The sequence below is a fragment of the Sycon ciliatum genome, chromosome 1, assembly GCF_964019385.1.
Source record: "Sycon ciliatum chromosome 1, ocSycCili1.1, whole genome shotgun sequence".
Taxonomy (NCBI): Eukaryota; Metazoa; Porifera; class Calcarea; order Leucosolenida; family Sycettidae; genus Sycon; species Sycon ciliatum.
In genome coordinates, this window is record NC_088643.1 from 89483728 (window position 1) to 89501504 (window position 17777).

Consider the following 17777-nt stretch of genomic DNA (forward strand, 5'->3'; position numbering starts at 1 on the left):
TTTACTGGGAGATACTGAAGTGCTGTCTGACGAGGGTACGAAATTTGGGCATATCTGGAGCTTGTCTAACACTGGGAGGCAGTTGGAGCCACGTGGAGTAGGAGGAAAAGAAAGGGGAATTTACGAATAGGGTAGACCTAGCTAGGGGGAGACGACCGCAGCTTCGGGTGGTGCCACTTGAATTGAACCAATTAAGGGACTGTAAATGAGCAGGGTGCTGGTCAAGAAAAATTGAATGTGCCAGGGTGCACTTGGAAGCATCAAGGTAATGTTGCAGAGTGGTAGCGGATGCAGCAGCATACAAGTCTAGATTTGTGATATAACGATCAGTACGAAATATGATGCGCAGTATACGGCGATGGAGAACTTCTAATTTACCTATGTGGGTTTTGTTAATGGTGGACCAGGCAGGGAAGCCGTACGTGAAGAGGGGAAGAATGTATGATTTATAAAAATTAATCCGGCAATTTTGGGGCAAATGGGACAAGTGACTTGACATTATGCCGACAGATCGGCATACTTTGGACGTGACACATGATCAGCATGGTGAGACCAGGAGAGGGCGGAATCCATGACAATGCCAAGGTGTTTATGGTGGGGCGCTACAGAGATAGGGTGATCGGGATCATGGGGAAAGTGGAAGATGGGCACTGGATCTGTGGGAGGGGGAAAAAGGAGGAGCTCGGTTTTGGTCACATTTGGCTTAAGGTACCAAGTGCTCATACAGTGAACAATGTCGTTGATACAGGTCTGAACTTTGGGGTACAGGGTGGCGTGAGATGGGGAGGAAGCAAGGACAGTGGTATCATCTGCAAACAAAGAAGTATTGGGAATTGAATACTGGGGAGGTCATTAACGTATGTGAGGAAGAGCAGGGGACCTAAAATGGAGCCCTGGGGCACTCCGGATGTCACAGACTCGGGGTCAGATAAGGTTCCATTTACTGTGACGCACTGATTTCGGTCCAAGAGGTAGCTAGTTATCCAGGCGAGTAGGGAGCCGGAGACACCATGGGCACGAAGTTTGGCGATCAGGCCCTTGTGCCACACGGTGTCGAAGGCCTTGGAGAGGTCGAAGAAACAGATGCAGGAGACCTGCCGCTGGTCTTTTAGGGAGCAGAGGTCTTGGATTATGCGGGACAATTGCAGGGATGTGTTGTCCTTACGACGGAAGCCAGATTGTGCGGGGTGAAGAAGAGGGGAGATATGGTCGTACAAGCGGTCGTACACTATTCTCTCTAGCAGTTTGGAGACGCAGGACAGGAGGGAGATTGGTCGGTAATTAGACGGGTTGTTCTTGTCGCCTTTATTTTTGTACACTGGAATGACAGTGGCTGAGTTCCATCGTGACAGGAATGTGCCGGAAGAGAGGGAAAGGTTAAAAAGAATAGAGAGTGGCGGGCAATTGAGTAGCTCAGTTTCCTGAGGATCTCATTGGTGATCCTATCAGCTCTGGGGGATTTGCCCATCCATCAGTTGAGATGATTACATCATCAGTTGAGATGCTTTGGTGATTACATCATCAGTTAAGATATTCTTGCAAAGTAGCGACACAGCGATGCACTAGCGACTCACTCTGTGCACATAGCGTCAAGAGTACATAACCCCAAGATTGTGCAACTCCTGATTTCCCTGCTATGGGTACCCATGCGCGCCACACTGCCTTCATTACGTTGTGAACTGGATGACGATCCAGCTACCTGGATTTGAGTTTTCCTACGGTTTAGCCTCAACGACTTCACGTGCAATACGGTAAGTTCAAAGGCAATTGCTGTGCATGACGCATCACGTACAAAACCATCCGAAGCCTCCGAGGAAAGCGGATTTGGAAGCAGGAAACCGTAACAGATCAACAATGACACAATGGCCCACAGCTCGTGGCTACGTAATGTGGGCAGCGCACCGAGACTGACCCCATATGCAGAGTTGCATACAGTTGCGGTTGTGCAGTCTTGATAGCGCCCACCAGCAGTTCCGCAGGCTCACCACCATTACATCATTTGCACAGTGTGTACTTACTGTCAAGTGTGCAAAGCCTTTAAACATTTAAACAGGAACAGAGAAGGGAAGCTAGCACTTTAATGCTGTGGCTCAGAGTTTCACGTGTTCGCGGCCATCACATCGCTGACGATCGCCATTATATGAAACTCTGAGTAACAGCAATACAGCGTCTGTTTCCCTTTGTGTGTCTGTACACACACACACACACGCACACACACACACACACACGCACACCTCAGACCTGCCCATCGCAGAAGCGATGATAGCGAACAGCTATGTTAGACATAGCAACATCAGGCGCGTGCCCCGTAAGGGTTCCTGGGTGCCCGGAACCCCCCTTTTTTTGCTCAAAATGCAGGATTTTGCTTCATTTAAAAAAATATTTCTGGGGGAGACGGAACCCCCCTTGAAAGACACTGGCGCACGCGCCTGGCAACATAGCATACACACACACACACACACACACACACACACACACACACACACACACACACACACACACACACACAAATACCCACACACAAACACACACATACACATATACACACACTTGTGCTGTTGTGGACATTGAAATCCGTTGGAATGACCGGGGCCGGCGCCCTTACTTGCTTACGCATACCGGCCTGGTAACACTGTAAAATGGACTAGCAGTGCTCACGCCGGGCTGCATGGCCAGCACCCCGTGGTCACTTGACTTCCCAGTACATTACTTGTTTACTGCCAAATTCCCTGAAGACCGGGGGAGAGATTCAGAAGGAATCTTGGAAAAATGACTCCTGCCCGACGGCCAACGCCCCATAGAATCCCCAACGTCTGCGTGGACTTGTAAATGATCCCACTTGTGGGCTCCCCACACCATAGTGGGTGGGGACAAGGTGCAGAAAAGGTATTGACAGCATCAGAGTATCCGCTCGGGATCATCAGGGGCCAACTGCATTTACTCCTACCGCCAGTGAAAATAATACTTGGGTACTACTAGTGTGGGTGGCTAACCAGAGTTGACCTGATACAGGCTTTACCAGCACACACAAGCAAACATACACACACACACACACACACACACACACACACACACACACACACACACACACCTCAGACCTCAGACCTGCCCATCGCGGAAGCGATGATAGCGAACAGCTATGTTAGACATAGCAACTTGTGCTGGCATTACACCATTCAACAGCTTGCAAGGCTGATGAATTGACCGCCACTATTAAATTAAAAAAATTTTTTAGCCTGGTATCCACCACACAGCTGATTGAAGTGACTTTTTCTGGCCAGTGAATCCCTATTTTTCATTTTTTCCATTTTTTCCATTTTTTTATTTTTTATTTTTTTCTACACACACACACCACACCACATACTCCGGCATATACTGGCTGTTGGTAACCACCCAGGAGAATGAAAGAAAACACACACACACACACACTACTACTACTACTACTACGATGTACAGCTACCCTATCGGGCCACGCTGCTCCCAGAAGCGGGAGACAACGACAAGAAGAGAGAAGAGAAGAGAGAGAAATCGCAAAGTCAACATAATTGGGCATGACACACACACACACACACACACACACACACACACACACACACACACACACACACACACACACGCACGCATACACACTTGTACTTGCTCACTGCCAAAACTGGTCCCGTGGGTCTCCCTGGGAGAGGGGAGAGAGATTCAAAAGGGAATCTTGGAAAATGACTCAATTGGCTATTGAACCGCCCAATGGCCGACACACCCTGAAATCCCCAAACTTCGGGTGGACTTGGAAAATGATCCCACTTATGGGCTCACCACAGCTCAGAAAGTAGGTGAGGACAAGGTGCAGAAAAAGGATTGACGGCATCAGGGTATCCGTCTCGGGATCCAACTGCAGTTACCCCTGCCCCCAGTGAAGGTAATACTTGCTACTAGTGTGGGTGGCTAAATCAGAGTGGATCTGATATAAGCTTGACTAGCACCATTGATTACATAAGATTTAATCTAGCCAGAAGAAGTGTATGCTAAGAGGTATGTATAATTCAAATAGAAAGTATATGAATCCTGAAACCAACAAAGGTGGCAGGTACTACATTACACCTTCAAGCAGCCTAGCCCATTGGCAACAGACCCAACACAATCAGGTAGAGGTGTACCCACCAACCAAACTAGCTGGCACACACACACACACACACACACACACACACACACACACACACACACAACACAACACAACACAACACAACACAACACAACACACACACACACAACACAACACACACACACACACACAACACACACACATACACACACACACAACACAACACAACACACACACACACACACTAGCTGGCACACACACACACACACACACACACACACACACACACACACACACACACACACACACAACACAACACAACACAACACAACACAACACAACACAACACAACACACACACACAACACAACACACACACACACATACACACACACACAACACAACACAACACAACACACACACACACAACACAACACACATACACACACACACACAACACACACACACACACACACACACACACACGCACACACACACACAAGACAGTTCGAGAGAGACACCAAGACTGCAAGAGTGTGTACATAATGAAGATCTGATGAGACTTCATGCAATGAAGCAGTGTGCTAGCTGCATGGCTAACTTAGCTATGCTGTAGTTAGCAAAGTAATGGTTAAACGCAACACAATCGTTATGACCAGTGAGGACAACAACTTAAAGCGGAGATGCAAAAGATGAATTGTGTTGCCAACCGATTACTGGAGTCGATGGACTAACATTGACACTGGATATGGAAATACATGTAGCGGAGAAGGCGAACAGAGAACAAATGAAACGTGTCTGCCGCTGTACTGCTGTCCTGCACGCACACACTGAGACAGTCAGTGACCAGCTAACTGCGCCAATTGAGAGTATACCTACTGTCACCATCCTTAGTCTCACCCGCATAGCTGATGCCTTTATAGAAATAATGGTGGGGGTCAATACCGCCAAACCACATGTTGGAAGGATGAGCGCGGTCGAGTTTTTCAAATGCCGCAATGTTCCGTAGCATCTCCTCAATGGTGAAGTAGCCACGTTCGTTGGTGAAGGCACACTGGTCTAACGGTAAGTCACAGCTGTCACTATGCAAAACCAGCTTGTTGCCAACGAATCCCGGCGCTTGCATTTCTTCACTTGTGAGCTCCGTAACACCAGCGTCGTCGTCGTCGTTATATCTGGACGGAGCGGACGTTGTGATACTCACAATCTTAGAGTCTGGCTTTTCGAATTTGTGGAGCGGTGAGCCTGTCTGTGGCGCTGTAGTAGTATCCGTCGTCTCGATAGATAGCTTGAAACGCAAGTTCTCCAGCCAAGGGGTAGGTCCGCGCACCGGCATTGTACTCGAGAGATCTTTTGTAGTCGGTAAGAGTTCCCACTCTTCGCTGCTTTTGTCCTCAGCATCGACTACATGTACTGCTGCATTGGTCGCCATCTTGATGATGTTCCCTGGCGTGCAAGGCTGTCACAGCTCACAGGACAGAGCTCACAGAGCACCAGAAACCGCCGTCTCTTTGAGAAGTTTCTTGGGCACCTCCACCGCAAAGAGAAGTCGGATACCTAAGAGTAAGAAGTAACCTTGGTTTGCCGGGCCGGAACTGCTGACGTTAGGTCATAATAAACTGAGGCCCGTGATACGGTTGAGCCGGGGATGTGTGTGGACAGTACCACCAGTAAGGCGCCAACAATAGCAGAACTCAGTAGAAAGCAGTGAAGTCGAGCGATATCATCTACAAGGTATGGGTCCTCTTCACTCAGTTGAGACGAATCGAGTGGGTTAGCTCGAGCTGTACTTCCTGTGGCGAGAGAGTTATGAAGGCATGATCAGTCTGTGGCGCGTATTGCATGCCACATCTGTAGATCTTCTCTTCAACTGTCAAGTTTCGCACGTATCTTCCTGAAGTCTGTAGCTAGCGACATGTCACGACGTTGGCAGCTGCTAGGGTCGGTGGTAGACTACCTGGTGCCGTGCGTGGTGGCACTCGTACCGTTGGCGTTGTTGATGTAGTGCCAAGTACACTCAAACTACATGTACTTGCTACACGTAGTATAGTTGGAGTTGCCGAAAAGCATCGGTTGGAGGTGGTTTCGGTCTCCCTTCCACTGTTCCAGCGATTCTGGTAGAAAGAGATGGTGCGCCTCGTCATCAGTCTTGCAGCTGTGCTAGAACCAGCGAAGCGCATTATCTGCCAAGACCTCTTTTGACTTGCCATAATCGTTGTGTTGCTTTGACACCCAGGCCAGCAGGGGTTTCTCACCACTTCTCAAGTTCCTACGACTACGAGGTTTCTAGTTCTGCACATCTGGCGCGACGTTTAGTTTGTGTTTGCCGAGTCTAGAATTATTATAACGTTGAGTGAAGGCGTGATGTCCTCCGCGGTTACGCGTCTTCCATGATCGATGTTTCCGTTTCGAGTGCCGGTCTCCTGCCACAGCAGGTTTTATTGGCACTATACTAGGATCAGTGCTCTGTGACTCTGTGAGGCTGTGCGAGGCTCTGCGATTAGTGTGAACCCAGCCGGGAGTATGGAGTCTCCACTTGAAGTCTTGATTCACCCAGTGCCACCCCCGCCATCCTGCCCACACGGCTAGGCTCGCTCCACCTCTCACAAGTACCGGAAACTTGAGCTGCCATGCCGAGCAGGAACCTCGCGCGTTCAAAGAAGAAGACCGGGCACTCGTGTTATCATCAATCTGCACAATCATGCTCTAATCCCTGCTGTAGACATGCATTATGTATTATGTCATAACAGTTCCGGATATCCGAAACCAACTAATTCTTACGTAGCCGGCCGTAAGCTGCTAACTGTAACCATGGTAACTAGGGTAAGCGTGACGTATCTTCAGCAGTTCAGGCTAACAGACAGTGTCATGATGCTCTATTACTATTTTACAGATTTGTTATTATTATTATGGAAAGATTGGAAACCCCCTCGATAGGCGAAAGCCTTTGGGGAATCCTTAAACAATAAAAATTACAAAAAAAATTACTAGTACACCACATATCATGCCCAATACACCACACATCATGCCCAATACACCACACATCATGCCCAATACACCACACATCATGCCCAATACAACACACATCATGCCCAATACACCACACATCATGCCCAATACACCACACATCATGCCCAATACACCACACATCATGCCCAATACACCACACATCATGCCCAATACAACACACATCATGCCCAATACACCACACATCATGCCCAATACACCACACATCATGCCCAATACACCACACATCATGCCCAATACACCACACATCATGCCCAATACACCACACATCATGCCCAATACACCACACATCATGCCCAATACACCACACATCATGCCCAATACACCACACATCATGCCCAATACACCACACATCATGCCCAATACACCACACATCATGCCCAATACACCACACATCATGCCCAATACACCACACATCATGCCCAATACAACACACATCATGCCCAATACACCACACATCATGCCCAATACACCACACATCATGCCCAATACACCACACATCATGCCCAATACACCACACATCATGCCCAATACACCACACATCATGCCCAATACACCACACATCATGCCCAATACACCACACATCATGCCCAATACACCACACATCATGCCCAATACACCACACATCATGCCCAATACACCACACATCATGCCCAATACACCACACATCATGCCCAATACACCACACATCATGCCCAATACACCACACATCATGCCCAATACACCACACATCATGCCCAATACACCACACATCATGCCCAATACACCACACATCATGCCCAATACACCACACATCATGCCCAATACACCACACATCATGCCCAATACAACACACATCATGCCCAATACACCACACATCATGCCCAATACACCACACATCATGCCCAATACACCACACATCATGCCCAATACACCACACATCATGCCCAATACACCACACATGCCCAATACACCACACATCATGCCCAATACACCACACATCATGCCCAATACACCACACATCATGCCCAATACACCACACATCATGCCCAATACACCACACATCATGCCCAATACACCACACATCATGCCCAATACAACACACATCATGCCCAATACACCACACATCATGCCCAATACAACACACATCATGCCCAATACACCACACATCATGCCCAATACAACCTGCTTGCTAACGTATACTTGTATGCCTAGCTCCCTAATAATTGGTTACGGCCCGAGTCGTGAGAATAAGGATAAGAAATAGTTAGTTGCCTGGCTCATCCACTCAATGGTTTACGTAGGCAAGTCAACAGACAGTAATGATGATCCATCGTATCGGTCGGCATGATGATGGTTAGCAGCTTGCACGTCACAGAACAGTCAATGTGGGTATGATGCAAACTGTCAGGTGCACCGTGTAGGCAATTAAAAGCTGCTGTGGCAAATCCGATCAACATGATAACATAATCACATGATAACATGATAACATGATAACGACACTACATGTAGCACTACATTGTAGTAGTTCTGTGTGTTTCAAGCCTTGTTTCCGGGAGTGTAGTTTGAGTGTAGTATTTTCAAATGCAAAAAAGGTTGCTGTAGCTGGCTGGCTGGCTGGCTGACTGTTTTGTTTTGTTGCTGTATGTTCTTCTTCTGCACAGGACACAGCTGGCAGGCTGCCATTACACTGGGCAACAGCACCCTATGGCAGGGTGTGTGTGCACGTCTTGATGAAAAAGGTCAGCGTTGGAAAGTAGAGGACTCCGCGGCCCACAGTGTAGGCAGTTACTGTAACCAGTGATTACGTAACCAGTGATTGCGTAACCAGTGATTACGTAACCAGTGATTGCGTAACCAGTGATTACGTAACCAGTGATTACGTAACCAGTGATTACGTAACCAGTGATTGCCTAACCAGTGATTACGTAACCAGTGATTACGTAACCAGTGATTGCGTAACCAGTGATTACGTAACCAGTGATTAGTAGGAATGTACGAGCGGGTTCTGGGCCAGGGGGCGCCCGGGTCCCAAAAAATGGGGTATTATTGAAAAATGGGGTACTAATAGTACCCCATTTTTGCGGTGAAAATTATTTTTGGCCCGGTTTTTTTGCGGATAAAAATATGTGCCAGGGGGTGCCCCTACCTCAAAAAAAAAATGGGGTATTATTGAAAATATGTATTGGGGTGTTATGCTCTACCCTAAACAATAAGGTAATATGGTGTCATGATTTGGAATTCTACATGTATCATTAATTTTGATTTTTAGGGTGTGGGTAATATGTCCTACCCTACATCATAATATTGCATTCCGATGTCTAAAATATTACTATTTCAAATGTCAATGTTATCTCACTTTTTCCAATTTTATATTAATCAGAACTCATAGTTTTGCAGTATTTTGACTTGTAATTTCAATTTTTCGGATCATTTTCCGGTAGGAAGAGAGAGAGAGAGAGAGAGAGAGAGAGAGAGAGAGAGAGAGAGAGAGAGAGAGAGAGAGAGAGAGAAGATAGCACCCATTTTGTTCACCCAGGGGATGGCTCACGCCTGGTAGGAAGAGAGAGAGAGAGAGAGAGAGAGAGAGAGAGAGAGAGAGAGAGAGAGAGAGAGAGAGAGAGAAGATAGCACCCATTTTGTTCACCCAGGGGATGGCTCACGCCTGGTAGGAAGAGAGAGAGAGAGAGAGAGAGAGAGAGAGAGAGAGAGAGAGAGAGAGAGAGAGAGAGAGAAGATAGCACCCATTTTGTTCACCCAGGGGATGGCTCACGCCTGGTAGGAAGAGAGAGAGAGAGAGAGAGAGAGAGAGAGAGAGAGAGAGAGAGTCTAGCAATCAAAGATATCTTGAGAAGGTACTACCCAGGAGCGCTTCCTGGAAACTTCGATGATTGGAGCTGTATTCGAAGCCTGAATCGTCACAATTGCTTCATCCAGGTCATCATCGGCCTTACGCTTCCGGCTTACAACATAATCACACGAGACTTCCGGCATCTTCTTAGGATATCCTTCATCGTCGATGTCGATCGTGCCGACACGCGCAACAACACGGGTTATCCTCGTCGACATCACTGAGAGGCGGACAGATTTCGTCGTCGCTTGTGAATCCCCGTCTTTTCGAAAGACCTTGCGATCGTTGAGATCCTTGATGACACGGATGAGTTCCTGAACTTCAATCTGCTCTCCATTTGCAAACGTCTCTTCGACAATATCCAGAACACCTGCAACCTTCATCACGTTGTACATCGATCTTCGTCCGTCGTCCCAGCAGCGGAGCAGTCTGCCCGTATCTCTCCATGATGATGATCCATAATCTTCTACACCATCAACAACGATCTTCGGTAGACGCTGGTGTTTCTCACCGCTCACGAGAACGCGCGTCGACACCCTGCACAGATACTGTGCAATCTCCATGGGAGTCAAGTCCGTCCGATCCGGGTGAAGAAGCATGGGTCTTAGCTCGTAAGCTGTACCCAGATCGGTGAGTAACCGAACGGTTAATTCATCTTTATTACTACAAGAAAATAAATAAAACTTCTCTACATACGGTTCGGATGTTGACCAGGCCGACATCTTTGATCTGGTAGAGAGAGAAATTCTGGAGACGGTACTCGATCATCCAATGGACTCAAAAATGAATTGTGAACCAAAAATGAAATTATATCAGGTTTTATAGGTCCCGCCAAGTCCCGTCCCGCCGGGTCCCGCCTCCGGGAAGGTGACGACCTTGGAGAACACGGTGAACACGGTGCGCGCCAAAAACCAAAACGTTGCTCGCGACATGTCGTGTCTTTTTTGGTTCGGGCTTGGAATCTTTCCATTGACATAAGTCAATTAGTTTTCCATCTATGTCCGTAATCGAAAGGTCCATGAGGTGTAGAATTTTTCTAGCTTTCCTCTCGTATAATTCTTTTCGACATACAACAATTCTTTCTCGAACTTTTAGCTGCTGGAATACCGGATTCATCTTGACCTCAGATGCACAGATCATGCATCCATGCATTGACGTCACAGTACATCATTGCAGCACTGATTTCACTGTGAAGTGTGGAACATGGGTCAATGCGCGATAAAAGGATGAATGTGATTTCAGCGGGAAGTGCGCTAATTGGTCACATGTTTTCAGCGGGAAGTGCGGTAAGTGGTTAATTGTTTCCAGCGGGAGATGAGTGGATTGGTTAATTGAAAAACAACCAGTTATTCCGAATTCAACTATTACGAAAACCCTATAAAAATAGATCCTCGGTACCTTGTCAAGCCATTGTGTGGTTGTCCGCCACCACCCCTGCTCAGGATGGAACCCATTCGGAAGAAACCTCGTCAGTCTTTTGATGTAGTGAGATCATCTGATCTGTTGCAATTCTTTAGTTATTGTCCTGATCAAGAGTTTGCAGATGTACTAAAGTTTTTCTCTCATGTTCTACCGTCGCTGGAGCTGCTTCTTGAAGAGAATATTGAGCAATGGGGTCAGTACAAGTGTTCTTTGATAGTTCAGGTGGTGATGCAGAAGCTGAATCCTGCTACAGGACAAATGGTTTCCAACACATTCTTCTTCCGATCGAGTACAACGCTGGTGCTCAACACCATGGAGCTGAGGGACCTTCTCAGTAGGATGATTGCTCAGATCAACGCTCGTCTTGATGATTTCGTTCGTCATGGATCAGGTTGGGTAGTTGAACGGATTTCCTGTTTACACATCGAAATGTCACGCTACTGTGTACTTGGAGGAAGTTCGTACATCCCCTTGCCACCGGAGTTGAAGTCGAAGAAGGCCATTGTTAACGTGCAGAACACTGACAACAAGTGTTTACTGTAAGTATAGCAGTGGGGTTTCAGTGTGGTGATACGGTGTATGGATTGAACTGTATGACGCCTGTCCATGTCTTATGTCATCCGTACTTTAGATGGTCAATACTGGCTGCTAAATTTTCGGCAGACAAGTCTCATCCATGTCGTCAATCGTCGTACGCAGAACATGCGGATACTGTGGATGTGAGCGGCATCGAGTTTCCAGCAAAACTGGAAGACATACCAGTCATCGAAAGACTGAACGACGGTCTTTACATCAACGTCTTCGGATATGAAGAGAAAGTCATATATCCGTTAAGAATTTCTCAGCATCCGCAATCCGCCATCAATGTATTGCTCATCCAAGACGAACGCAATGACGTGGAGGTGCAGCACTGGGTGTGGATAAAATCATTCAGTCGTCTTGTTGCTACTGGAGCACGTCGAGCACATTTCGTCTGCTTCAGATGTCTCTCAACACACGTCACGGAGAAGGCATTGAATAATCATATGATGTACTGCAGTGAACATCCTGAAGCCACGGTGAAGATGCCAAAGGCTGGCGATAGAGTGATGTTCAGGAATGTGAACAAGCAGCTTCAAGCCCCATTTGTAAGTAGAACATTTAATCAAGGTGAACACATTTCTTTTCTTTCCTGCACATGTTTCTTGACTCTGATTGTTCACCTTTCTGCTGTTTTACTCGGTGTTGTCTCTGCAGCTATTCCTAATTCTCTATCTGTCTTTTCCGCTGTTTTACTCGATGTTGTCCCTGCTGCTATTCCTACTTCTCTCTCTCTCTCTCTCTCTCAAATGCAGGTGATCTATGCCGATTGTGAGGCCTTCATAGAACCTCTGTCCGCTGACAAGAAAATCGGTCATTCGACATTCCAAAAGAACAAGCATGTAGCCTGTTCCTGTTCGTACATTGTAGTACGATCTGATGGCGTCGTCACGAACCGTTTCTTCTACCGTGGAGAAGATTCTATGTTCTGTTTTCTGCTGTCACTTGAGCAAGAGGAGGAGACTATCCGTGATGAGCTTCTAGCATGTAATGCTGGTCAAATGATCATTTCAGAAAGTCAGCAACGTGAATTTGAAACGGTAGTCTCCTGTTGGATCTGTGGTGAAGCGTTGGGTAGCGATCGTGTACGTGACCACTGTCACATCACCGGTGCTTACCGTGGTGCAGCACACAACCATTGTAACCTGAACATGCGGATTGAGCCGTTCAAGATCAAGATTCCTGTGATCTTTCATAACTTGAAGGGATACGATTCTCATCACATCATATCTGCCATTGGGAGAACGTCCATTGATGAGATTACGTATGTGAACGAGAAAGGACAAGAACGGGTACGTTACATATGCGTGGTGTGTGTGTGTGTGTGTGTGTGTGTGTGTGTGTGTGTGTGTGTGTGTGCGTGGATCATGATGTTTTTCTAAGAAGGAAGATCATTACTATGTTGGTACTCATATTCACGTTTATATGATTGATATTCATCTTTACAGATGCACCTTAAAACTGTGTCTCCTCTTTTTCTTTCTTCTCAGACCAAGCGTCTCGGTGCTATCAAAGTGATTCCCATCAACAGTGAAAAATATGTCACATTCGGATGGAGACAGTTCCAGTTCATCGACAGCCTGGCATTCTTGAACACCTCCCTAGACCGGTTGGTTTCGGCCACACCACCAGATGCATTCGCCCTTCTATCCGCACGATTTCCAGACGAGGATGAACGCAAACTGTTGACACGAAAGGGTGTCTACCCGTATGAATATATGGGGTCGTACGACCAATTCGAAGAAACGCGTCTACCACCCAAGGATGCATTCCACTCAACGCTAACGAACACGGTGAGTAGTGTGATAGATATAGTAGATCTTTCTCTCTTTCTTTTTTCACCATCTTACTTCGAAGTACTAAAATAAGCCAAAATGTGTTTGAACGCTTCCTGCAGCTTCATACTAAATAATTGATTGTGTGGGCGAACTACTAAAATAAGTTCGTTGATTTGTTTTTCTTTTTGGTGTACATTTTCTATTCCCTAGGGTATCAGTGATGAAGACTATGCCTATGCACAAACAGTATGGACTGCGTTTGACTGTGAAGATCTAGGAGACTATCACGACCTCTACCTGGAGACTGATGTGCTGCTGTTGGCTGACGTTTTCGAAAACTTCAGAAGAACTGCTCACGCAACCTATGGATTGGATCCCGCTAATTACCTCACCTTACCGGGATTTGCCTGGGATTCGCTGCTGAAAATGACGAAGGTGTCCCTTCATCTCATTTCCGACATTGACATGTTCAACTTCATTGAGCATGGCAAAAGAGGTGGCATAAGCATGGTGTCCGCTAGACACGCCACCGCCAACAACAGATATCTATCGGAATACAATCCAGACGAGCCGTCAAGCTTCATCCAATATTTAGATGCGAACAATCTATATGGATGGGCCATGTCTCAACCCTTGCCCGTGTCGGACTTCTGCTTTGAAGCAGTGACGGATGATCTTCTGGAGACGGTACTGGATCATCCAATGGACTCTTCGACGGGATACATGGTGGAGTGCGATTTAAGGATTCCAGATGGTGTGCATGACATGATGAATGACTATCCGTTGGCTCCTGAGCAGATGAAGGTGACACGAGATATGCTTTCTCCATATCAGACCCACATGGCAGAGAAACTAATGGTAAGTCATGGTCTATCTGGTGGATATGCTTGTATTAATCTTCTAAGGTTTGTGTATATCTATACTGTACTCTTGTAGGTGACCGGTTTGGAAGCGAAGAAACTGGTACCAAATCTACTACCGAAAGAGCACTATGTTCTGCACTACAGAAACTTGCAGCAGTATGTGTCCTTGGGTGTGGAGATTACAGATGTGCATCGTGTGCTCTCCTTCACACAACATCCATGGATGAAGCCATACATCGACACTAATACTGACCTGAGAAAGCTATCAACTTCTGATTTCGAGAAAGACTTCTATAAGGTGGGTACTCCACATCATGTGTGTGTGTGTGTGTGTGTATTTAGCGATAGTGTGGGATCTAGTATGTACTGGAAGTGTGAATGACCTGAAGATAACAGTTTTCTTATTGTTGTTTTTCTTGTCTTTTCTTTGTATGCCTGTTTATCGTAGTTGATGAACAATGCTGTATATGGCAAGACCATGGAAAACGTTCGAAACAGAGTAAACATCAAGCTCATTCGTGAACAGGATGAAAAACCACGTCTCCAGAAAAGCATCAACAAACCTTCGTACATCCGCAGTGTAGCCTTTGAGAACGATCTGATAGCAATCGAGTTTGCCAAGACAAAGGTGACTCTCAATAAACCCATTTATGTGGGTACAGCCATCCTCGATCTGTCGAAGCACTTGATGTATTCCTTTTACTATGAAGTTCTCCTACCCCGCTATGGACAAAATGTACGTTTGCTCTACACTGATACTGATAGTCTGATCGTACATATTCAAACGGATGATCTGTACACCGATATGTCAAACAACATAACAGCCTATGACACATCCAACTATTCACCATCCCACCACCTGTACAGCACGGTCAACAAGAAGGTGGTAGGGAAGTTCAAGGACGAACTAGGTGGCAAACCCATCAAGGAGTTCATTGGTTTGCGGAGCAAGATGTACGCATACCGCTGTGAAGACAACGACGACAATGGCAAGCGTGCCAAAGGTGTGCAGAGAAGCGTGTTGAAAAACACCATAACCGTCGATGATTATCGAACATGTCTCGTCGAGGAGTCTCAGCTGAAGAGAACAATGAATGTTCTTCGAAGTCGACGACATTGCATTCACGGAGAGGAGCTACGCAAGATTGCCCTCTGTGGATTCGACAGTAAGCGTTACATTCTGGAGGATGGTATCAACACCCTGGCATTCGGACACAAGGATATTCCAAAGCACTGAGGGATTTCCACACATACTAGAGCATATGTCATATCTTCTCATGAAATACATTGTAAATACTATGCGATTCATAATATTCACGTTAATCCAAAGCATGAGCTACATTGTACATATGAAATGCTAATACTTTTTGAGATCATTCACATCCTTCTTTGTTAACCAGGTATGGAATTTTTCGTCTTGATAACCCTTCCATTTGACGAGCCGACTGTTCTTGTTGTATTTCAACACCTTATCGAATCTCAATCCTGTGTGTCTGGCATGTTGTAGCTCAGCTCCATAGAACTGTCCTTGAATGACTTCTCCCATCAGGTCTTGAACACGATAGGTGTGAGGTACAGTGGGTAGGACATCGTTTACCACGAACACTTCCTCTGTCCAGTTGGGCGTGTACCCTTTCTCGAAATGACGTTTAGCCACAGCCAAACGCACATCATCACCCACTTTGAATTTAGCTGGTGATTGCTTCGAGTGTACGTCTGCATCTTTTGGTTTTCCATCAAGAGAAGCTTTCGTGGGACTCATGCCGATACTGCGATGTTTCGAGCTGTTGTACTTGACCATAAGCTGAGGAAGGACGTCAAGATACTGTGTCGTAGCTTTCTCCGTGAAATGGCGCCACATTCTGCCTTTCAGTGTTCTATTGAAGCGTTCCACCACCACGGCTTTTCCTTCGTTGTGGGTGCTGTACATGATGATGTTGTGATCCTTGACCCATTGCTTCATTGTTGCATTGTAGAACTCCTTGCCTTCGTCTACCCATAGTTTTTGTGGTACCCTGTTCGATGTTTTCAGGATCAGGTCGAATGCATCCCTGACAGCAGAGCCAGTTTTGGTTTTCAGGGGTACTGCCCAGGCATAGCGACTGTACAGATCGATGACGGTCAGCAGGAATTTGTAGTTCTTGTTGCTTCGGGCAAACCGTTGCATATCCACTAGATCGGCACTCCAGATGTGATCCACAGACCTGCTCTTCACCTTGCGTCTTTTGAAATGCACTCGTCTGGGTTTGTGCAATTCGTTAGCCAGTTGCGTGTGGAATGGTGTGGACTGCGACTTCTTCTTCTGTCTTCCATCATGAAGTGCTTTTTGCACTTTCGTATCCCACAAGGCTCCACCACCTCGCAAGACACCTAAACTGAGAACCAGTTGATCGTTTTCCAGCTTTTCATCCTCATCGAAGACTCTTCGGAAAATTCGAAGTGCTTCATCCAGACCATATTTGGAAAATAGCTTTCCCATCAATATGGCATACCATCCACATACTGCTGTGCTTCTGTCTTGAACGGCTTGGGTGTTGGTGATGATCTTACAGTCTACATAGGCTTCTTTAAAGAAATCGCACAGTGCAGGTTCAGTGTAATCTTGCTCCATAGTGTATAGACTGCGTCCGAAACTGTCAAAAACCAGGATCACGTTTTGCTCGCGACACACGGTCAACCAATGATGTCCACCTTCCGGTGCATCGTACACCGGTAGAACGTTGTCGGTGTTGACGATACAAAAGTCTCCATTGTTCAAGGGTGGTAAGAGATCGTAACTTGTACACCCCACGAACCCTCCGACACCATTCAATCTTCCTTTGATGTCGGCACTGCTGAGAGGGTAGTCCATTCTTGATCATAGCCTGAAAATTTTCGCGCACGTGATCACATTGAACGTCCACTCAGGATATCCTTGATGATACGAGTGATCCTGCTTTTATCCTTCAGAACCTCTTGAATGAATGATGCATCGTCCACCATCACCTTTTGTGCTCTGATCATGAAATGCTCGGGATGGATCAATTTTGCTTCAGTTGTTCTACCATACGTAGAAGTCATATCGTTGAGATCTTGAAACTTGAGCTGCGATCCCGGTACAGCTAGCACTAGGGTGGCTAGTTCATGAATCTTTCGTTCTGATCGAAGGAATCCATCGACATGTTTGTGGATTCCCACCGCACCCGC

General features: G+C 46.5%; 2 protein-coding genes across 4 annotated transcripts in view; both read left to right on the top strand.

The window, feature by feature from the left end:
• The window catches only part of LOC135806312 (uncharacterized), a 43513-nt gene that overhangs the window by 6745 nt on the left and 18991 nt on the right, over positions 1 to 17777 (top strand). For both annotated transcript variants that reach the window (XR_010551221.1, XM_065320481.1), the window contains exon 10: positions 8763 to 8840. Coding sequence is in view for 1 of the 2 variants with exons in the window: in XM_065320481.1 (XP_065176553.1) it covers positions 8763 to 8840 (78 nt within the window). In the remaining variant the exon portion in view is untranslated. The remainder of the gene's footprint in view (positions 1 to 8762; positions 8841 to 17777) is intronic.
• On the top strand, positions 9785 to 16015 carry LOC135806309 (uncharacterized). 2 transcript variants are annotated; one of them, XM_065320477.1, is made up of 5 exons: positions 9785 to 12498; positions 12706 to 13242; positions 13441 to 13743; positions 13939 to 14586; positions 15040 to 16015. In XM_065320477.1, the coding sequence occupies exons 1-5, from the start codon at positions 11965 to 11967 to the stop codon at positions 15826 to 15828; spliced, it is 2811 nt and encodes a 936-aa protein (XP_065176549.1). In that variant the 5' UTR covers positions 9785 to 11964; the 3' UTR covers positions 15829 to 16015. The 2 variants fall into 2 exon arrangements, with proteins under 2 accessions (XP_065176549.1, XP_065176548.1); XM_065320476.1 differs by having other exon boundaries at positions 9785 to 13242.